The sequence below is a fragment of the Rhinichthys klamathensis genome, unplaced genomic scaffold, assembly GCF_029890125.1.
Source record: "Rhinichthys klamathensis goyatoka isolate OS25496 unplaced genomic scaffold, OSU_Roscu_1.1 h1tg000120l_1, whole genome shotgun sequence".
In the NCBI taxonomy this organism is placed as follows: domain Eukaryota; kingdom Metazoa; phylum Chordata; class Actinopteri; order Cypriniformes; family Leuciscidae; genus Rhinichthys; species Rhinichthys klamathensis.
This window is the reverse complement of record NW_026606657.1, coordinates 333,967-358,614: the sequence shown is the minus strand read 5'-3', so window position 1 is coordinate 358,614 and position 24,648 is coordinate 333,967. Positions and strand designations below refer to the sequence as shown.

Here is a 24,648-nt window from a genome sequence, read left to right as displayed (position 1 = left end):
ATACAACTAATGTAAACTCAAATCAGCCTCATGTTAATTCGCATGAATTTATTATGGTCCCACACATACCATAAACTTTTCAATCAACTAAGACTGAAAACCTAAAAGGATAATTCACCTAAAAAGTCAATTCTGTCATAATTTACTTTATATCATTTCAAATGATGACTTAATTTTGCATATTAAAAAAAAAAACTCAATGAGGTTCAATGCAATGTGGACCCTGACATCCTCTAAATAAATATATGATTTTCTTTTTGATTTCTATTCTCTTTAAAGTTGAATTGCTATCTGAATTTTGAAAGTGGTGCCAAAGTTACAACCTTATTGCACTTTTTCCAATCGCATTGCATTTCAATTACTGATGAAGGTGAATTTGAACTCTTAAAAATGCCAAGTTAAAGATGTTGCAATGATGAAAAGTCTTTTATAGTCACAAACAATTAGGGAGGATTAATCTGCCCAATTAAATCACATCTTGGAAGAGCATTGTGACATCAGCATTGACGTATCGATTTCAAGTATCTGCTCTGTCATTCTGAAGTCCACAATCAAAGTATAAATGATCCATATGTCGTGTAGTCATATCTTTGCCATTTGTCACTAAGGTGTAACCATGCTAGGGTGGCTCCATCATATTTTTCAGCAGTGCAATTCTGATTTACAATGTGAGAAGGAGGAGCTCCCTAATGGACCTGATGCAGAGGACCTGACAAAGGGTTTCCCCAAAACTCAGCAGATCAGCCAGTTCTGAGTTTTTAAAGGTGGAGTGCAAAAGCTTTGACTAGCCAGGGAGGTGAAGGCTGGTGCTTTTGAGCACAGGTGTTTGTTTTGACAGCATGCTAAGAGACAAGAGACAAGAGGCATGGCTAGTCCAGGTAATCCAGACACAAACACATGGAAGTACACACCGATATGAGCACGCTTGCAAGTGTACACTGCTATGGATGCCTGCTTCAGACACACAAGGGTGTGGTGCATTAGTACAACTTGTCTCTCCACTCGCTCTCTTTGAATGGGTCACTTGGGCACTGCTTATGTCATCAGCCTTTGCCACCCTAGAACACAAAATAAACAATGACAAGAAAAGAAGGCTCATTTTAAGATAAACATGATGGGGAGGGCGCTAGACCTTACACAGTACTTCCTCGCAATGACTCAGTGTTTAGACTGATACTCTAATTTAGTGTTTGGCGGCAATAAACAGGAAAATTTGAAGACGCACGTCCCGAAATCTCAAAACAGTTACCGGAAATCTGAAATAAGGCAACAAGTGACCCCCATTAAGGGGAGGAGTGTGTGTGTGTGTGTGTGTGTGTGTGTGTGTGTGTGTGTGTGTGTGTGTGTGTTAATCTACACATACTGACAGACACATTGAGCCAGCAGTCACATTCCACTGGAGTCAAGCAGCAATTTAGCCCACTATCCTGAAACATACACTCTTGCTGCTGTAATTAGTGCTGTTTGATAGAGCAAACATCCCTATTACTGTTAGTCATACTTGGGGTTAGGAATCTGAACAAAACCCCTCTACATATTAAACTATATAATAAATCCTTTTTAGGAGAGTATGCTATTACTTTGCTAAGCACTCAAACTTGTGATTTCTATCAGCCAAAATTGTTCAAATTTATAACGTGTTCAATTTAATTTATTACATTGAAATATAATGACATTGCGTCAGATATTATTTGGGGGAGGGGGTGACTATCCCTTTCAATATTTCAAATCCATATCACTGCCACTGTCTCATAGGAAGTGTACGTAACCAACACGGCACATCGTCATTTCTGCTGGGAAAGCCCACCCTCAGGACAGTCACATCCAACCGCCTTCAAGCCCAGATTAGGGGGAGCCAATGGTTGCACACTAAAGCCAATGGAATCCACATGAGTCATATCCAGAGTCAGGATGTGTGAGAAGTGACGTTTAAAATGGAGGAATACTGTTGCTAATGTGCAACAGAACCGAGTTCTGAAGTGCATCTCAGGACAAGTGGTTTCCTGTAAGTTTTCCACAATGATTATCAACAGGCAACACAGAGAAGGTGGCCGAATCCCAGGGGCCGTAATTTTAAACATATGTGCCTAGAAACATGTTGCCCAAGCAACTTAATTCTGTTTAGCATCATTGTTAAAATTACATCTGCTTTCAAACTGATGGAGAGGAAAGTTTTATTGCTTAGAGGCTGCTCTTTCAGATGACATAGGTGACTAGTTTGAGTGAAGTATCAACATTGATTCAGATGTTTCTCCTAAAAAATAAAATAAGAAATAAAGAATCAAATTAGACAATAGTTGATAATAATGAGAGTAAATGGATAGCATTCTGGATCATTTATACATTTTATAAATGACAAGCTTTCTTGGCATTCGATGAATCAAACTGTCCCTATGCAACACATTTCAAAGACCCAAACTGTTTATTCCCTAACATTTCCTAGAACAGCTTCTCCAGAGTCGTTTTGTTATGTCGAGTTCAGTGATTCAGGCAGTTTACCAAACAACTTAATTTTAAAGTTGACAAATTGGGTTTATTAATCACAAACGCATGCAGGAATATTGACTCACATTTCAGACTAACACTGATTCAACAGAGCTCACGAACAGGATCTTAATTAGATCCGTGCTGAACCTTAAATGACCTTATTGCGATTTCTCGTTAACCCTTTCTCTTTAGGATTACATATTTTAAGGATTACATTTCCTGTCTTCTACAAACATAACTCATGTTCCTCTTTGTGTGTCTTTTGCATGTATGTGTGTGCGTTTGAAGTCTGTCTCCGCTGGGCCTTGACGTTGCCCCGAGCGGTGGGCGTGGCTTTGGCAGAGGTGTGATTAACTCTGACTGACTCAGGTACAGGTGTTTTTAAAGTAGAGGGACGCACCTGTAACATCCTCCTGCTTATTTTAGTTTCAGACTGACAGTCAGCTCACTCCTTCACACGCAAACCTCTGCCATGACCTAAACACACACACATACACCAATTGGTGCTGTGACCAAATATCACGGCATTGGTCATTTTACATTATGGTAACAATAAATAATACAATATAGTTGTTTGGCTGGAAATTCAACTAAAAATATGGTTTATATATTCATATTTACAAATGCGAACCAAAAGATCAGGTTATATACGTGCAACACAAGTTAAAAACAAATGGCTCACAAAATAAATATAGTTAAAAAACAAAACAAATAGTACCACTCTAAAAAGTACATTTTTATTGGATGAGCCACACAGCTTATATACACATACCTATGACTTGTAACTCCACAGGTTATATATTAAGTTGTGAAAGTTCTTCCTTGTTATATTTTGAGACATGTTACGCTTTTGTATTTTCACATTAGTTCGTGTTTCTTTGTCGTACATGCGTAAATAACATGAAATAGTCCTGCCCATTTCCATATAAATGGTCAAATTTACCAAAACCTTGTGGATTTTTTTCTAACTTTGCATGATATATATACACTCACACAATACCACCCAGATCGAATACACATACACGTCTGCTCTGGCACAGCTTCTGGGATCTTAGCTTGCGAACAGCTCATTTCGCAATTTAAACTGAGGCTACGGCCATTGATTCATTGCCTTAGAAGAACAAATGACACGTGTATCATTTTGGCACAATCCATCTGTAAAGTGACATTGAGTGCTATTGTGATCAGCATTCAAGTCATGTGGAATTTCCTGTAAGATGGCCATTGTGACGTAAACCACCTTGAGAGTCAAAAGAACTGATTGAGTCATCAGGCACTACAAAGTGAAGGGAGGTAAACTAAAGGAGATGGACTATTGTTTGAGAAGCGTGCACAGCTCGTTTGTTTGTAATGTTGGATGATATCATCCCCACCTGACGATTCTTTCAAATTTTTAAATATAAGCACTTGTATGCTACAGATTTGCCATACCGGAAAACAGACCAGTTACAATTAGATAAAGATCTTGCATGACTGCAGACAAATCAGATTCTCTTCACCTCCTCCACTTTTTCAGATGACACTATTTCATGTTATACTGCCAAAAGGCTTCCGGCTACAAAACACATTTTGGAACAGTTTTTCATGTCATCTTGTCAAGCTGAAGTGTCCTTTCCTTGACAGCTCTCAGCTGGCCCTGGCACCACATCACTAAAAATAATTAAAAATAAGTCAAGTCACATTTATTTATTCTGAGAAAACCAGGTCGCTGCTGGAAGAGGTGTTAGTGAGGCCAGCAGGGGGCGCTCACCCTGTGGTCTGTGTGGGTCCTAACGCCCCAGTATAGTAATGGGGACACTATACTGTCAAAAGAGCACCGTCCCTCGGATGAGACGTTAAACCGAGGTCCTGACTCTCTGTGCTCACAAAAAATCGAAAGAGTAGGGGTGTAACCCCGGCATCCTGGCCAAATTTGCCCAGTGGCCTCTGTCCATCATGGCCTCCTAATCATACTAATATATATATATATATATATATATATATATATATATATACACTACCGTTCAAAAGTTTGGGGTCGGTACGATTTTAAATACTTTTAAAATAATTCTCTTCTGCTAACCATGTCTGCGCTTATTTGATTAAAAATACAACAAAAATCAGTTATAGTATTAAATATTATTCCAGTGTAAATCAGCTGTTTTCTGTGTGAATATATAGTAAAGTGTAATTTATTCCTGTGATCAAAGCTGAATTTTCAGCATCACCAGTGTCAGTGTCTTCAGTGTCAAATGATCCTTCACAAATCAGTATAATATAATATAACATTTATTATTATTATCAATGTTGAAACAGTTGTTGGTCTGTCAGTTGTACAGTTTTTTTGGGGTTTTTTAGGATTCTTTGATGAATAGGAAGTTCAAAAGACTTTTGTAACATTATAAATGTCTTTACTGTCACTTTCGATCAAATTAAGTATTGATTTCTTTCCTCCAAAAAATAGAACTAAAATTCTCACTGACCCCAAACTTTTGAACGGTAGTGTATATATATTAGTGCTGTCAAACGATTAAAATATTTAATCACGATTAATCGCATTAATGTCATAGTTAGCTCGCGATTAATCGCAATTAATCGCAAATTTTTATCTATTCTAAATGTCTCTTGATTTCTTTTTGTCCCATTCTTTTTTCTCATTTTAATGCTCTTATCAACATGGAAAAGTGGATCGGCTTGCTTTGTGCAAATGTTTTTTATTGAAAACAACATTGGCATTACTGTGTTCAATTTCACACTAACATTCTCACCTGAAGCAAATAATCTCTCACACAATGTAACACTGTCCATCAATAAAAGGGTGAAAGAAATACTGACGAGGTCCTGATATTGACGAGGGGTCGGAGAATTCACATCAGCTGTGTGTGTGTGTGTGTGTGTGTGTGTGTGCTTGGCCATCATCAAGTGGTATTTCAGACTGGACGTGCTGCGATGATGATAGCTCAGTTCACAACGACAAAACACACAGATCACTTTGGTCTTGTCAATGGAACCATTTGGCAACTTTTTAAAAGTAAACTTTCCATTCAGAATCTTATTGGCATCCATTTCGGCGTCTCGCGCTCGTCATCCACTCAAAACGTAATGTTAACCTACTATTTGGCCGGCTCGCAAGCCCAAACAAGTGTGTGCATCGTGCCTGTTGTTTTGTTTCCAGTCTAGCTTGATCCGCTTGCGCTTTGGTCGACGAAGCAACAAAACGTCCTCGCGTGGCGCAAGCCATTGAAATGAATGGGTTTCATAGCGCAGTACCGCGTCCTGTTGCAAAAGCGTGTGAAAAAAACCAACAAAGTTTCCTAGGCCAAAAAGACCGTTAATCGCGCGATAAAAAAATGAACGCCGTTAAAAAGGGTTTGCGTTAACGCCGTTAATAACGCGTTTAACTGACAGCCCTAATATATATACCAATTGGCTTCATCACTCTGTCTCCTCTCCACCAATAAGCAGGTGTGTGGCCAGTTCTGGCGCAATATGGGTGCCGTCGCATCATCCAGGTGGATGCTGCACATTGGTGGTGGTTGAGGAGATTCCCCCTTCTATGTAAAGCGCTTTGAGTGCCGAGAAAAGCGCTATATAAATGTAATGAATTGTTATTATTAATTATTATATAGCGCTTTTTACATACAGATTGTTTCAAAGCAGCTTTACAGAGATAACAGGAAGATAATGCAACAAAGTTTGTTTCCAGCAGAAAATAGCATCACAGTCCAGCATCCACAGTAAGTTCAATAATGTTTAATTTTTGTTGTTAAAAAAGTTATTAATTTAGTTAATTTATATATATAGCCGCTCTGGAGAAAACCGTGATGTCATCGTCCAGCTCATTCAGTTCTCATATAATGGCGTCAATGCAGGCAGATCAAAATTATTGTTGAATATTAAATTAAATGTTAAATTGAATGTCCCCAACTAAGCAAGCCAAAAGCCAATGGCAACAAAGGGGCGGAAAAGGCGACAGTGGCAAGGAACCAAAAACCTTGGGAGAAACCAGGCTCAGTCGGGGGTCCAGTTCTCCTTTGGCCAACGAATATGGATATTTTTCTTACACGAACACATTGCTTCACTTCAGAAGGCCTTTATTAAACCCCAGAGTCGTGTGGAGCACTTTTATCATGGATGGATGCACTTTGATGGACTTCCAAAAAAACATACCCGTTCACTCCCATTGTAAAGCTTGGAAGTTAATATATATTTAATATAACTCAGATTGTATTCATCTGAAAGAAGAATGTCATATACACCTAGGATGGGTTCAATCATGGGCTAGTTTTCATTTTGGGGTGAAATATCCCTTTAATGAGGATAGCGTACAGTAGCCCAGACAATTTTGTGCTGGAAGAATTTTATGATAATAATGATGAGTTCATATACTGAAATCTTCTTGACAAATCTGATCACAGTTTGTGAGGACCTCTTATGAAACTTCATAAGAGAAAAATCTGAGAAACAAACTCATAGTTTAATGAGTTTAAATTCAACATTTAATCTCATTGCTGTCTAAGAGATACTGTACAACTGAGGTATTAAATACATCACATTGGAGATTTCACTCGTTATAAGGGGGATATGTAGAATCCAAAAATTGCCTGTATTTAAAGGGATATTCCAAGCAAAAATAATGTCATCATAAACCTGCTTGCATTTTTTATTTTGTGGAACAGAAAAGAAGATATTTTAAAGAATGTTCAGAACCAAACAACATTGGAGCCCATAGATATCAGTCGTATGGACAACAAAACCAGTAAGACATTTCTTAAATCATCTTCTTTTATGTTCCACAGAACAAAGAAAGTCATACAGGTTTGGAACCACATGGGGGTGAGTAAATGATGACAAATTTTTATTTCTGGGTGAACTAATCCTTTAATGGTACCAACTATACATTGTTCATCCTTGTAACATTCTACCTCCATTATAATTTCCACCCCAGGCTATCTTTGCACTGAAATTAGCCCTGTAATAAAAATATCACACGTTTAATGAATGTTCTGTTTGCAAATTGGCATAGCGTGATCTCATTGCAGGAGATTTAGAGTCTCATAAAAGTCAGACGGTAGCACAAAACGCCCACTCTTATGCTACAATTATTTTTTTCTTTTAAATGAGAATATTATTCTCCTATCTGTCATACAGGATGCGCCTACACATCTGACAGATGACTAACCGCTCACCTGGAGTATAATTAAAATCCCTCCATTCTATTGAAGGCTTTTGAGAATGTATGAGGCATAAAGGGTCTTGTGACTCACAACCAGCCTGCCTTGAATGAACAGGACAGTGGCGAAATCAAATCCGGATCTGTTCCAATAAGCTAAAAAAGCCTGGGGTGAAAAAAGCATCTAAAAAAAGCATACCGTTTCCAGACTGCAGGTGTGGGTCCGGGGAAAAGTGGTTACATGAGTCAGAGGGGGTGAAAATGAGTCTCAACAGGTGGGATTTCCGAAATTGGGATTATTCAATATTCATGTAGAAAGATGAAAGAGGATGGAAAAACATGAAAAACATGTTATATATTCTGTAACTGTGCTGTGAAGTTACTAAAAGTAGCAGCACTATAGCTGTCTTTACATGTTACATTGCATTATTTTAAATTATGAGTACCTTGTAGACTGGAAAGTCTACAATTTAAGACTCTCCAATTTAAATCTATCCATTAGTCCTGTATGGACCACTGAGAAACACTTGCATGCCTGACCGCTCCTGGGCCACTTAAACTCTTACATAAGCCTGATAATTGCACTTAAACATGCACACACACAATCCTTTTGGCTTCAGCCTGTGGCTACAACACAGGGGTTCATACAGTTCTCAATTAACCTAGAATGTTTTCACCTCTGTTTACCCATAGGCTGTTCTAGTTTACCTGTGCTTTAAATGACAGGGTCAAATTTCCAAGAAAAACTACCTGTGGAGGTCCATGCAATTATGTTGAACACTAACTCGCAGAGGTCATTCTTATAGCTTGTCTTAACTGGGTTTTGGGAACTCATTTGAACTAGTGCTTTGATTGCACAAGTAATGTCTACTGTTGGAGCTACAGGAATGCCCAAAAATTGGTCCTTTTCATAAAATCTTTCCTTAAACTTTTGTTCCACAAGCACAAGTTTAAGGCCAGTTTCTTCAATATAAACAGCAACATGAATCACAGATTCAAATACATTTCAAGAACAATAGCTGCATAAGATTCACAAACTGCAGTCTGTAATAATGGAGGTTGCTGGAGGTCCCTATAATCGTCATGGAGGAGCCTAATGATTTACTATTTTACAGTAGGGAGCAGCTGCAATAAATTACGACAGCTAATAATTTATGCTTCATTACATCTAAAAATTAAATTAAATGAGCAGTGCTGAATTCATTCAAGTGTGCATGCCAAGTGGGAAGCTTAGAGCGGATTATACGTGTGTCGGAAAGAAGCACCTATTCTTGTTGCAGGGTTAGATTGCTCAATACAGCTTCTATATTTGTAGGTGACAATTGGGTGTTCAATTCTGAGCTCATCTAGAACTTATGAAATGCTGTATAATTATAACAGAGCGGGAACCAGGTTTAGTCCACTAGATAAATCACTCACTCTCACTTTACCTCTCTCTCTTTCTCTCTTCAAACACATTTTAAGTAAAACTGTGGTTATTTTTGAAGAGATTAAAGATACAACTGCTCTAACAGACAACATGGCACACTTGACAATCTCGTTAACACATTTCCAACACCCTTTTATCTTAATCGACTTAAAGTGCATTTAAGGTGTATGCTATTTGTATGTAACCTAATAATAACCTTGGATGTCATATGTATATACCGAAAGGGGCAGTTCTGTTTATATGCAGCTTTGTTGAAGTTTACAAACTGAGGTGCAATGTGCCAACCAACTAAAGCAGCTGCAAGAGATATTTTTTGGAATATGATGCTTACAGATATTAGTGTCCTGAGAAATCTGTGACAGCGTTTGACTCTGTAAACTGACATTTTGTTTGCAATTCTGTTTGGTCTGATGTAGAAATGGTTTCTTACCTTGAACACAAAGAGGTAGAAGGGTTTACCATGGTGTGGACGGGACAGCTCGGAATTGACCAATCATTTTGTGCCAACTTGGAAGTTACTCACTGCAGTATACAAACTCATTTTTTTCCCTGCACTTTAAGTTTATCATGTGCAACAGATTTGCGGTCTCTATATATCTCTTATATTTGTATTCAGATTGTTTTGTTTTCTTTACCTCCTCCCCCTTATGTCAAGCTTTATTTTGTTTGATTTTAATTACAGAGTTAGTATTTGATATGTGACATGGTATCTAGCTACATGTATAACATTTTGGTACATTACAATATATGCTGTACGTGTTTAAGTGTGTTAATGTTTAGTTGTGTTTTTGCCCATGACTATGCATGTGTGTGTGTGTGTGTGTATGTGCGCGTGAGTCACACACATACATAGACACACACACAAAGTGCATACAGTAACACACAGCCCATGTGAACCAGAAGAACAGGTCAGACAACTGTAGATAAAGGGGGACAACAGGAAACAAGGATGAGTCTTATGTGTTTAACTGCGGGTGGCAGGCTTAGCCAACACACAAAATCATCACTAAAACACTTAACACAAAACATGCATTTTCTTTTATTACGCGTTAGAATACCAGATCCTAATGCATACACCCGATTAAATAATAACTGACTTCAGATAAACACACAAAAACTCACACAAAAACAGACATCATTAAATTTTATATAAAACAAAGTAGCAGCAACTAGTACAATTTGGACTGTCAAAATAAACCTTATCAGTCCAATCTGTATAAACTAGCATTTCTCTCATCCAACTAAACAGTTCTAGAATCATGTTAACATGGTGTTCTTATTTGCACTTTGCAATCTTATCTCAAACCCTGCAGGTGATGCAATTTCTGCATTTGCAATCATACTGGTACTTTTCCTTAAAGGTGCTGTGTGCAATTTCACTACTGTATTTTACTGTATAAACCCTTGACCATATTATCAAATGTAAGACATCCTCATTCTTCAGAAAAACATGTGCCAAAGCACTTATGCAAACATATTGCAGAGCATTGTTTTTGTCCTATACGACATATATGAAGACAAAAGAACATGCTGAAGGAGAAGGATTTCCAGAGCAAGTTGGAAAAAGAGCAGAGTAAGGATCAAATGAGGCAGAGAACGAGAGTCTAGTTAATAATTTGTCAGCGACTGTGGTGGATCTAGCCAGCGTGTTGACAACGAGCCCAGTGTTCTCTGGGTCCGCTGATGGAGATTAGAGCTGGACTCATCCAACCATTCACGGGGGGAGAGAGAAAGAGAGAGCAAGACGAACATGAGGGGTCTAGTGAGAGCGGGGGATTTGGATGCAACACAAATGGAAGTTCAACAGAACAAGGCAGTGAGTCCACAGGGAATCAGGCTAGAACAGCATTCTGGGAGATCTCAGCACTAGCTTTCAGCACTCCCCGAAATGCTCAAACACTGCTTCCAAATGCAACTGTGCAATTTCTCTGACGTTGGTAAACTGATGCTTTTTGGAACAGTTTCATCATGCATTTGTTCTTTACTGAAAATACAATCCTACACACCACAACAAGCCCTAAACCTAGCAATAGCGGCAGCAGAACATTCTTACACAAGCTGTAAAATCTCAGGCTTAAACTAGACACCAGGGAACAAACCAAACACACATGATGTTGACAGAGTAATTATCTGCTGACAGGACAAACAGACTCATAAGCGGTCACATCTCCGTTCCCTGAAAGCAGGTACATTTAACCCATGATATCAGCTGTCCAAACACACTCTGGCTACAGAGTGTACCCTTGTACGGCCCCGAGGCCATCAGCGTCCACCCACGCATGTCTTTTTTGCCCTCTCTGTGCATATCACTAGATCCGTATGCCTCTATCACTCATTTCCTTAATCAGATTAGATGAATATATTCAGCTGATACATGTGCATTAACCTTCTTTACCTTGTGTATATGTGTTTGTTTATCGGAACAAACAGTAACAGCATGCGGTTGTTAACCACTTTAATGAGCAGTACTCTTGAATATTGTGCAAGCAGGGCACATCAGGATGCATGCTAAGATGCATCCTCAACCCATGTTCACTGCATGCTGTTTGGACTGTTCTGCCACCTAGTGGCTTCCTGTGGTGAAACAAGTAAGCGGTACCAGATGATACATGAAAGGTCAGTGCTTATGACCGTGTTAAAGGATTTGTATGCAAAATAGACAATCTTTCAAAGAACATACAAATGCATTTTCTTTTCCACGATGTTAGCATGTTGGAAACTTTTTAAATGCCAATGGATGAATTAAAAGTCTGACTAAAGAAAGTGTAAGAGTAACACTACAAAAAGTGTTAGGAAACGTATTGTATGAGGGGCAACATAGTTATTAAGGACCTTGGTTTATAACTAAAATTAACTTTCCTATGTTGACAAACTTTCTTTTGAAAATAATTTTGAGGGTGATACATGTTTTATTTCCCCCTAAATTATGTAAATTAATACTAATATGCACATTTTAGTGGTATATAAGGTACAAAAGTACCTTTCAAATTACTGCCGCAATAACAACCTGTTGTACCTCTAAAGCTACCAATGTTTTTTATGACAGTGAAGCGGACATGACAAAAAAAGTCATAAAACTACAATTTACAGTGTGCTTCAAGTCACTCACAGTCCAAGATGGTGTAGCTAGATGCCAAGATATTGTCCTGTTTGACTGAGTATGTGGGGGTGGGGGGTGGGGGGGGGGGTGGGGGTGGGCGGGGGGGGGTTTAATTAATCAACTATAAACCTCCCTGTTTAAAGCAGCCTCAGAATATAAAACAAACAAAGCAAATAAGCATGTTCATAGTAACTCACCCGAACCCACACCTACGCACACACCGGCTCATCAACCCCTACGCATGCAGGAAGAGGGAAGGTGGAAGATCCACCTACGCATGTTTAAAACACACCCATGCAGTGCACTCGAGGAAGGCCGTCCAAACGTGCAGCTTCTTCTGCAACAGGGCAACATACAAATACCCCTATGCTGACATCTTCATCTGAACATCAAACCCAAAACAAACTGAAGGAGAAAATTTGTTTTATATCATATGTTCCAGTCAGCGAACTTCTTTTCTTTAAAAAAAGAAAGCATATACGTGCAATATACGTACAAACTAAAGAAGAGAGAAAGCAAAAGTAAATGGTCAAATGTAGCAAAAAGCTTTGAGGCAGATTACAAACGGGATAGATGTTTGTGTGCCTTTACCGGTTGATGTCAAGATCTCCAGGGAGATAAAGAAGTTTTTGTCCCTTTTTTTCATTTTAGAGAAGATCTTGATTACTAATCTTCAATTAAAACATCATTTAGACCTCTGCTGGTTAGTGACATAAGACATATAATGGATTAAGGTCAGCAGAAGCGAGAGACTGAAAGGTTTTAAAATATCATATCAAGTTGCAAGGGAGCTTTTGTTAAATTTCTATGCAACAGAAATATGTCTCTATCCAATAGATCTCTCAAATGTTTCTCATTTCAGTGAATGAACTATTTATGTCATTCATAATTGACAGATTAACTCAAATTAACTCAGTCCTGCTCATGTAGGCCAATCATAAAGATTCATCTATTCATCATCTGGATTCAATCCATTCAACTACAATAATCCTGTTTGAGATTTACAAAATAAGATATAAACAAAAACTAACACCAATGAAAATGTAAGAGAAAAATGCTACGTACCTTACTCCAAATGTATGCAAAGCACTTGTAAACATGTGGCTAGAACGGGAATTCAATGTAAGTTCATCTTAACAACAGTCAAAATTGAATGCAAATATCTGACCGATAGTTTTGACATACGTCTGATGTTAAACTTATGCAAACCCATTTAGCGCCCACAGTAATAAGTATGTACGTGACTACATAACTTGCAAATACAATAGACACGGAACAGAAATCCATATTGTAATATTCAATAATATCCATATGAGTTTAAGGTCACAAAATCAAATCACTAATAGGTATGTTTTAAATAAATCTTAAAAAATCATTCATTATTAAAATGGTTTGGCCATTAAGTAATTTAAAAAGTAATATAAATACTTCATTAGTTCTTGCTGTCTTTCAATGTTTAATTCCCTATTCATGCATGGGCAATAATCCATCACGAAGCACTTTCTATCAAATCCACAAACAAATACTATGGAAATTTCTGTATGAATGCATTGTGCAAGCACCACATTTCAATTGTTTATTCAACACACATTATTTGTACCAGAACTCTTTTCTGTGCTTGTGTTCTCTCACTGCACTACACAACGTGTTTCTGAACATACAAGTACTGTTACTGGGAAACAACACCCAGTTTGATAACAAAAACATTTCCTTTATTTTATTTAAAGGCAGTGTAGGCAGGTTTTTTCTAAAAAACTTTTCCCCAAATTTGTTTAAACTGTCTTTATATACCAATAAATATTTTAAATGTAAGTACTCTAAAAGGAGAGTATAAAAATCGAGTGTCTGTAGTCCTCTCAGGGCTGCAATAAGCACAGCTACCTATTCCATTCGGAACGAATGCAATGATTGGCTGGGCGACTGTCACTCTCCCTCGCTACCATGGCAACCACCCCTGCTGCTACAGGAGCCGCCCACATGCGCACACTCGGTTGACTCGCTCATTTCGGAAGGGGAGAGGCTCTCATCGTGGAAGCTCTTACATGCAAAACACCGTATATGTTATGAATCTTTCACACGAAATTCACCTTCATCACAGTGTAACTGATGGTAACTGGAAAACGTGTATCAATGCAACCTGTTTTTAGCTTTGCCTTATGTTACTAGCTCGTTACTGAATCAAACTCAATATATTTTAATATATTGATAGTGAGTACTAACAGCCATGTTAGTTGTTTATATTCATAATGATAAAGTTAGGTATTTTCTTACATGTGATTCTGACATGATGTCACTATGCACTGCGCTCCTCCCCGCTCGGCGCTGGTAAACGCGTCCTCCAGCTCCTATTGAGTTTGATTCGGTAACGAGCGAGTCAACCGAGTGCGCGCATGTGGGCGGCTCCTGTAGCAGCAGGGTGTAATGATGCAGAGCAGGAAGCAGGATCCAAGTGCAGCAGTGTTTTTCGAAATAGACTTAAACTTTGACAAAGACTCAGACTATGGATCAGGACTCAGAAACAGAACAAACAACATTACAAAGTCACACTAAATCAAGAACTCACACCGACTGGACTAAAACATAGGGCTTAAATACAGAGGAACAGATAAGTGAAACAAGACACAGCTGGAGCAAATCAACTAAGAAAACAGGTGGTATACATGAACACAAACGAGGAGCGGGAAACCTGGTAACAGGACTGAACCAAATATACAATAACTGGGAAACACATGACAGACAAGAACAAGACACAAAACCCACACCGTGACACAGGGGTGGTAGCCATGGTAGCGAGGGAGAGTGACAGTCGCCCAGCCAATCATTGCATTCGTTCCGAATGGAATAGCTGTGTTTATTGCAGCCCTGAGAGGACTACAGACACTCAAATTTTATACTCTTCTTTTCAGAGTACTTACATTTTAAATATGTATTGGTATATAAAGACAGTTTAAACAAATTTGGTAAAAAAATGTTTTAGAAAAAACCTGCCTACCCTGCCTTTAAGTACACAAATAATAACTTTCTACCCAATGCATAAGAAACAATAAAAAGCAGCAAGACAGCAAAATAAGCAAGCAAAAAGCAAGTTTTTTTTAAGTTTAACTTGATAGTGTCCTAAAAACACAGTGCTGAAAAAAACAATGAGATGAAATTCAACTGGAAAGGACCAGCTATTAACAAAATAGCACAGAGTGAACAACCTGTGTGAACAACCCCTTATACTTCACAAAATACTTTTTACTCTGCGAATTACCAATGTCATTTGAAACGTACTTGAACGTTGAGGTGAGACCAGAACATTTCCAAGTGAAGCCGGAATGAACCTTGATTTTGACCCTTGCAGGCAAAGCACCTGCAAGCTGATCACAGAAGTATGGGGTGGTGCATATTACTCACTCACGTGTTGTCAGTTGACCATCTTACAATCATAATCTCTCGCCACTGAGAGAATCACAACACATCTAAACAAGAAGAGCCTAAGCAATACTTCCAATGAGGTCAGTCCAGCTATTTCACTTTCATTTATCAATTTCAATGCAGACTGATCTCATGAAATGGCGTATGTATGACACGCCAATTCGTATTTCCATTTTTGGCGTGCTATCAACACGCATAATCGCTTTTCAGCGTGTTTATCAACGCCTTTGACTTAACGTTATATTACTGTATTATGCATATATAAATATATGACCTACCCCAACCCCGTCCCTAAACCTACCCGTCACTGGGGTTAATACCATTTATGAGTCTTCTCCTACCATCCTAGGAAAAGAAATATCGCTCCACAGATGTTGTAGATATAGATTTTGCTTCGTTTCGCTCGGACATTTAACGGCGTAGACATACACGCGGAATCACTCGGACATTTAATGGCGTAGACATACACGCAAAAGATTTCGGCGTGGACATACACGCGGATATTTCAAAATGCGTATAGATAACACGCCACTTGACTTGAAAGTGGCGTGTATGTTTACGCAAAGTCATGATGTCATGTTGATTTCAATGATATATATCTTCATGCTTCAATTGTTTACCCTCCAGAATGGCTAAGGAGTGGACACTTCTGGTGCTCTGTGGCATTCTGGGGTCTGGACTCAGCAAGAATCCATCATGGTTTGAGAACATCTCAACAAATCTTTTCAAATCCCCTGGAGATATTCTGATAGGAGGACTTTTCCCCATAAACGAACTCACAAGCGAACTGAGCCAACGGGTGAAGCCTGACGATATTGAGTGCAACAGGTAAAACCTTTGAGGAAGCCATATTGACCATGTAGTCTACAAAATGTTTAAAAGCTTTGCTCCCTGAAATCACCTTTAATCCTTCTGTTTTGACAGTATAAGCACCTTTGGTCTGTCTCTTTCATTGGTGATGAAGTTCTCTGTGGATTTGATCAACTCTATAAAGGATCTTCTACCTGGAATCACACTAGGATTTGAGAGTTACGACACATGCATGCAACCAGCCGTTGTTATAAGGCCTGTCCTCCAGCTTCTCACAAAGGAATCAACAGAGGAAGTGGACATCGCCTGTAACTACACTGACTACAAGACTCGTGTTATAGCTATCATAGGCCCAAGCAACTCTGAGTTGGTCCCGATCATTGGCAAGCTGATTGGGTTTTTTTTTATGCCATTGGTGAGTTCCCATTAAAAGTGTTAGAGGATGAAACGTAAAATTTCATAAAAAAAAATTAGTTCTAACAGATTTTTTTTTTTAAATGCTACAGAAAAAAATACCTTACCATATACAATGAAAAACAAAAATACTGCAAAAAGGGTAACACTTTACAAAAAGGTTTCATTTGTTAACATTAGTTAAATATATTCTTTAACATGAAATAACAATAAACAATACTTCTACCACATTTATTATTCATAGTCAATTGTAATTTCAATATTTACTAAAACATTTTTAAAATCCAAAGTTGTATTTGTTAACATTTGTTGATGCACTGTAAACTAACATGAACAAACTATGAAGAATTAGATTTTTACTAACATTACAAAGATGAATAAATGCTTTAAAAAAATATTGCTCATTGTTAGTTTATGTTAGCTAATGCTTTTGTAAAGTGTTAGGTAAAAATAATTCATTTTTGGGAAAAAAAATATGCATTTGTAACAAATATAATGCATGTACTTGTACCTGATATATTGTTGGAATTGTTTTTGTAAGCAAAACTCTTAACTAGCATTTTCATACTCAATCTGTGATGCTCTTCTTGTTTTTTTCTTTATTGTAATTCCTGTTTTAATTTATCTCTAATTGCCCAATCTTAGATTAGCTATGGTGCCACCAGCGACATGTTCAGTGACAAAGAGACCTTCCCGTCCTTCATGCGCACAGTTCCCAGTGACCGCTGGCAGGTTGAGGCCATGGTGCAGCTTCTGAAAGAGTTTGGGTGGAACTGGGTGTCAGTAATAGGTAGTGACGATGAATACGGACAGAAGGGTCAGCAGCAGTTTTCCAGCATGGCCAATAAGGAGTCCATCTGTGTGGCATATCAGGGTTTGATTCCTGTATACAGTGATCCAAAGCCAATGATAAAAGAGATTCTCAATCGTATTGTGGACGTCAAAGTGGGAGTGGTGGTTGTTTTCTCTCTCCCCAAGCCAACCAGAGACTTCTTCATAGAGGTAAAAAAACAATTTTTTGCAACTTTAAAAGGGCCATATTGTGATTTTTTTAGTTGATCTTTTGAAGTACAGGAGTTTGCAATACTATAAAATTATACTGTTGATTCAGAACTGTAAACTTTCTGGCCAAACCAAAAAAGACCATTCAATTAGTTCAATAAGTTGCAAAAGAGCCTCGTTCCAAAATTGTTGGATTCCCAAATACATTAACATGACACCAAGCACAACTGCTGGCTACAATTTAATGGAGGCTTTTTTATTGCTATCCCTTCACAAAGAAGCACAAAGTTGTTCTTCCTCTTTGGTGAAACAAACCTCACATCACAACTTTCAAGAAACAGCTAAAACACTGCTTACCACAACCATAAACAAGGGCACTTACTTTGAAACTCGCATTGTGCACTACAAAATTTATAACACTTTTATAACAAATTGCTTGCTCATTTGTTAATCCTTTCGGATAAAAGTATCTGCTAAATTAATAAATGTAAATTAAGTGCGAGGCTGTTACTCATTTCGCATGGTAAGAGGACGTTTACATAAACATTTAGGGGTTGTTCAAATAACATGTTTTCTATTTAAGAATGTAAGATGCAGGACAGTGGAATGGGAATAAAATGCAAGGTCTTTCTTGAGGCATGTTTAAACTAAATTGAGCACTGCCGTTTTTAGAACGCTGTGTCACGAGATGCGAGAACATTCATCTAGGGCATGTTTAAAATCATGAAAAGCAGTGCAGAGGAATGCAAAGATGCATTCTGTGTGAACATCCCCTTAAGAAGCAGCCTGTTTAAATGTAAGGCTCAAAAAGAGAGTAGAACATGGTCACAAAACAAAATTATGAAACTATATAGGTCCCGAAAATATTATAAGTGGGCTTCAGGAAAAAATATTAATATGTAATTCTTGTTCTCTTTTTTTATTCACTTCTTTATATTCTCAATAAGCATACACGTTTTGGTGATTCTAAATGTTCTTGTCATCACTATCTGACCAGGTAATCAAACGAAACATAACAGCCGTTTGGGTGGCAAGCACTGCATGGTCTCTGAACGATGGTGTATCCACCCTGCCCGGCATCAATTCAATAGGCACAGTGCTGGCGTTTGCAGACATCACCAAACCTATTGACCTCTTCACTCCCTATATCCGTGAGCTCTTCAAAAAAATGGAGGAGACACAAATCCCCCAGGAGCCTGATACAGAAATCTCCCCTCTGGACAACCCTTGCCCAAGCTGCAGCTCCCTAAACCAAGCCAACGTGAGCATGGTAGAGGTAAAACTTGTGCAGCGGACAGTTTTCAGTGTGTATACTGCCATCTACTGTGTTGCATACGCGCTGCATGACTTGCTTGGATGTAATGCCACCCGCTGTGCTCTAAATCCCAAGACTGACAAAGTTTATCCATGGCAGGTAATCACACACAAGCATTTCTTTCAGTAAATCTGCTTGTTTTAGCCTACAAGATTAAGGGTGTACTAATAGAACAGTATATGATCTTTCCTACAGCTGTTAAAGAAACTACAAAAAGTTTCTGTAGATCTAGATGGAGTCCATTTTAAGTTTGATAAAGAGGGTAATCCAAACTTTGGCTACGATGTTATGCAATGGATCTTTAATGGCACCACTGTGAGCTTTGATGGAATTGGATACTTTTATCAGAACCTCACAATTGATGAAGAAGATATAAAATGGCACACGAAAAACGGAAAGGTACGAATGGGACAAATGCTTGTATTGTAATTTAAATTGCTTCATATAACTTGTTTTACTACCAGTAAATAGTTTCTACACACTGTCTCATGATCTTAAATGCTTACAATTATAGTTTTGTAGACTAATAATACATAATTAAGTATTATTAATATATATAATACTTATATATTAATTTCTTTAAAATGTTTTTGAAACATTTTACTGTTATTTTAACCATTATTCTAAAATATGTAAAATTGTAATAATAGAGAATGAGTAGGTGTGTCCAAACTTGTGACTGGTTCTAGTATACATCACAGAGCCTGCACCTCTTGACAAATGGTCTCTGTAACAGGTGCCAATGTCCACTTGCTCCTCAGACTGTGGGATAGGACAAGTGCGCAGAGTTAAAGGCTTTCACTCCTGCTGTTTCGACTGCATTGACTGTAAGGAGGGAACGTTCCTAAACAGCACAGGTGCGCGACTACTAGGGTCTGAAATGAACTTTTCCATTAAGGGCCAATATTTGCCCACATTTTTAAGGATGTTCAATGCTAGAGTTGGGGTCCTCGGACTCGGATTCGAGTCCGGACTCGAGTCCAATTTTTAATGAACTCGGACTTGTCACGCACTTGGATGAATTTGTACTCGGACTTGACACGGACTCGGACATTTTAGACTCGGAAAAATGTCCGAGTCCAGTCGAGTCCGGGCACTGGAGGACACAATATTATTCAAAAACGAAACGAAACTACTTGTGTTGTTTCCGCGTTGAGCATTGTAGCCAATCACAGACATGTATATTAAGCGCATGAACACAGTGGCAAATCAGAGGCGTTTTAGTCAACATGCGGAGAATTCGCTCAAAATGTATGTTCAGAATCAGCACAAGCTTTATCCTTTCGCAAATCCCCTCATAATCAACAAAGTCTAGACGCGATATAAATGAGAGATTCACTGTGCAGTGCGGATTCAGTGTTTATGACGAGAGTTTTAGGGAGAGTGCAGAACGCGGTAAGTAAGTGATGGCATAAAGGGAGCGCTATTGACAAACTAAATAATAGTTTTGTTTTTCGTGCTTCTAGAGGACCAGTGGTTACGTTCACACAGTAAATTATAAAGAGTGATAAATGCATTTAAATGTGGGAGTGAATCCGCAAAATTTTAGTCATGTGAGTCATGAAATTGCGATGATTGACATAGTAACCATAGCAACATTTTGGTGTCTAATAGTTTTATGATTTTTGTTACATTTACACTTTAGTTTACATACACCTTTCAGAATCTCCAAAATGTCATTTTTATTTATTTATAAGAAAGGATCATAAAAACATTGTTTCTATTTAGTACTGCACTGAAAAAGCTTTTTCACATAACAATGTTTAATAGCCTAGTCCACAAGACAAAATACAAACACAAAATACAAGACAAATTACTTGATTTTTATATTGTGTGTCATTACCTGAATGATCCACAACTGTTTTTTTGTGTGTGTTTTTTTTGTTTTTGTTTTTATAATGGTTGTTCATGAGGAAAAATCCTCCAGCTCCTGCACATTCTTTGCTTTTCCAGCATCTTCTTCATAACTCCGCCATTTTTGTCCGACAAACAAACCAAACCAGTTAGTAGATTAAAGTTAGTGGACTTGAACTTGAAAAATGGTGTGTATTGATTTCTTTTTGCAGTTTGATTTTCATTCATGTTTAATTCGTGCTATAACTAGAAGAGATTTTCAGTTAATGTGCTGCTTGAACTAAGGCCTACACATTAAAGAACCACAAAACAGTATTTATTTTTTGAATTTCATAATTATTTTTTTTATTTTTTTATTATTAAAATAATTTAACTTTTATTTCATACCAAAAGTAGGCTGCTCTGTCTTGTATGTTGGCGCATTGTCAGTGTCCTCTTTGCTCCGCAATATATTTTTCACTGTGTGAGAACATGTGAAGTGAGAGCGGAATGGCTTATCGGACGTAGCAACAGTAACTAAGAGGGGCGGGTCTTTGTGAAAGGTCAATTTCAAATCATTTAAATCTTTGAGGACTCGGCCGGACTCGACTCGGACTCGGATGTTAAGGACTCGGACTCAAGTCCGACTCGGCCCTCTTTGGACTCGGACTTGGACTCGGACTCGACTGTTAAGGACTTGGACTTGACTCGGACTCGACAAAGGTGGACTCGGACCCAACTCTATTCAACGCTGCTTTATTCTGTTAAAATGTGGAATAATCCCATAATGTTATGAGATTAGTGCAATTTTAAATATCCTACATAAATTATACAATTAAAAAACAGGAACTAAATGTAGCTTATTCCCTTAATGCATTTTTGCCCCTAGCCCATTAATTTCTGACCCTGTTTTCAAGTCATTCTAAACAATCCTAATAGGGCTGTTAATATTTGCTCTGAACATACTTGCTTTATCTAACACGCCTGTAGCGAATAGAAAATGCATGCATGAGCGCTTTGTCATTAGATGTTGACTGACCTTATTCTGCCTTCTCTTTTCATTTGAAGATGACATCCAGTGTAGACCATGTCCCAATGGCCAGTGGTCCACCCTACGAAGCACAAGCTGTGTCTATCCCATCTATACTTACCTGGCCTGGAGCAACTATGAGTCAATTGGACTCATTCTGGGAGGAATTTTGGTGCTAGCATTACATGTATTGGTAGGGGTTGTATTTTTCAAGCACAGAGGAACTCCACTGGTGAAAACTGCAGGTGGACCGTTGAGTGGCCTTGCTCTGTTGAGCCTAGCGGGAGAATGTATAAGCCTGGTGCTGTTCCTGGGTCAGCCGGGAGATGTCGTGTGCCGTCTGCAGCAGCCACTAAACGCCTTTTTTCCCACTGTGGCTCTCTCTGTCATTCTGACCATTTCCCTTCAGGTGATCTTTTAAAAAAAAAAAAAAAAAATTAAAAGCCATTTTCATTTAATAAAATTAAATAAATAATAAAAAAATTATGCAATAACATGTAATTGCAATATTGACACAATTTAAATGTACTTCATCTGTACTTCACAATGCACAATTGTGTGATAAGTCATCACTTGAGGTTCAGTGTAACATCTGAGTCCTGAAATAAAACCAAATAGAAACACTGTATTACAACAAGAAATGCACACAAAAAACACTATAACAATCTAATGCCATCTTTTACTTACCAGATTGTGTGCATCACAGAGTTCCCTGAAAAGTCTCCCGATCACCTGGAGAACCTACAAGGACGAGGAAGCTGGTTTGTGATTCTGGGATGTTGCGGGCTCCAAGCGGGACTGTGCGGTTGGTACGCCCGAGAAGGTCCCTCCCTGACCCAATACGTGGCCAGTTTGGAGGTGAACTATGTGAAAACTTTTTTGCGTTGCCCAGTGGAGCCCATGTTAAACTTCGGCTTGATGCTCGGATTCAATGTTCTTCTGGCACTTATGTCATTTATGTCCACCTTCATGGCTCTAAAGCCGCCAGGACAGTATAACCTGGCCAGAGATGTCACCATCTCATCCTTGATTTACTGTGTAATGTGGGTGATGTTCATCCCCATCTACACAAGTCTAAGTGATAAAGAAAAGACTATTGCTCAATTAGGAGTAAGTTTACTTAGTAACATTGGGCTGGTAGCAGCCTATTTTTTCCCTAAATGCCACCTGTTGGTCAAACACCCAGAACTCAACACAGACGATCACTTTCGTACGTTTTTAGAAGGGGTCCCACCAGCACCACCTGAAGAAAGCTAAAAACAATTGCTAAATTATTATTAATATTATTATTATTATTGGGCTCTATGGTATACCTGATTACGATTGGTCAATCGCTGTAGTTTGTGGTCAAATATTTTTGTATAATGATCCTTATGACCCCTTTCTTTCTTAGTCCTCACTTAAAACATTTCAACGTCAATCAATATTTTAACTTATCTGGTAAGCAGTACACAGTCATCTGCTATAATATTAGCATTATGTTTTATTTTATATATGTGTTTATATATATATATATAATACTGGAAATTCAATTCTACAATGCAATGACTTTTAATAAAATAAATGGAACATGATCATGTCAAATAGTTCGGATTATTAGGGATTTCTTGTATGACAAATTATCCTTTCAAATGCTTAATTTTAATTAAAAACAATAAATAAATAAATAAATCCGAAACGAAAGTCTCTTCCTTTCATTGGTCTAGTGTTTGTGAGAAACAGCGCCCTCTGTAGATCGTTTTTCCTTAGAGAGAGTTGCTACAACTTTGTCCAAAGGGGAGAAAGACATGTCAAATAAAACCACCTGAAGAGTGATAACAGTACAAGGTAATAAGCCTTTATTTACCTCAACATATTTAACTGTTATCAGAGGCTGTGATAGCTTAATAACTAATAAAATAAAGCTGTATGTCAAAACTAAGTAACGTTAGCATTATTTAAAAATGGGATATTTTTGATTATAGCTTTGCCTTGACTAGTCGTAGGCTACGTTCTCTTCTTGATTAATTAGCATCATTGTGTCAGATTAAAATAATTGTAATTAATTCATAAATATAAATGTTAAAACATTGCTGTTATGGGGGGGGGGGGGGGGGCAGTTTATGGTTGTCTGTGTAGAAAAATGTATAGTAAACAAAAACGGTGGTAGGCTACGACTATGGTAACGTTATAGGAACGTAAATTATTGAGATAACATGGAACATGAATATATACATTCTGGAACTGAACGATTAAGTTACCTAATATATTGTTACGGTAAGGTAGCTATTTACCTACTCCAAAAAGTAGTACCATGGTATTACCAAAGGACAATCCTAATAATGTGGTGATGGTTCAGTTGGAACACAACACAGCAGCATAAATATTGTATAATTTTATACATACTGCTGTGTTGTGTTAGAAACGATGCATTTTAGTCACTCACGTAAGTCTTGAGGGAAAATCAGACGTCACATCGCGTTCACCGTCGAATATTCGTCTTTTTCGTTGTCCTCTTCTTCATCTTTGTTCAGACATTCATCCATAAACTCCTCAATCGTTTTTAAAAATTCATATTTCATTTTTTGAAAGGCCTTTGGATTTGACGAATTGATTGCTACTCGCCAAAGAGGCTGTGTGCATGTCCGGATTATTTATGACCCGTTGCTGTCGCGTTTCT

At 38.0% G+C, this 24,648-nt stretch overlaps 1 protein-coding gene across 1 annotated transcript; it reads left to right on the top strand.

Annotated features, from left to right (window-relative positions):
* The first annotated feature begins 15,451 nt into the window (after positions 1 to 15,451).
* LOC130088495 (taste receptor type 1 member 3-like) lies at positions 15,452 to 23,381 on the top strand. The gene is made up of 9 exons (XM_056255277.1): positions 15,452 to 15,665; positions 16,213 to 16,413; positions 16,510 to 16,810; positions 17,455 to 17,811; positions 18,809 to 19,225; positions 19,322 to 19,525; positions 19,863 to 19,983; positions 22,028 to 22,398; positions 22,680 to 23,381. The coding sequence occupies exons 1-9, from the start codon at positions 15,661 to 15,663 to the stop codon at positions 23,244 to 23,246; spliced, it is 2,544 nt and encodes an 847-aa protein (XP_056111252.1). The 5' UTR covers positions 15,452 to 15,660; the 3' UTR covers positions 23,247 to 23,381.
* Positions 23,382 to 24,648: the final 1,267 nt, after the last annotated feature.

What these genes read in the sequence shown, in the direction of transcription:
- LOC130088495 (XM_056255277.1), top strand. An exon ending in ACAAAGTTTATCCATGGCAG is followed by an intron (nt 19,226 to 19,321) that starts GTAATCACACAC and finishes TCTTTCCTACAG; the next exon opens with CTGTTAAAGAAACTACAAAA. An exon ending in GGCACACGAAAAACGGAAAG is followed by an intron (nt 19,526 to 19,862) that starts GTACGAATGGGA and finishes TCTCTGTAACAG; the next exon opens with GTGCCAATGTCCACTTGCTC.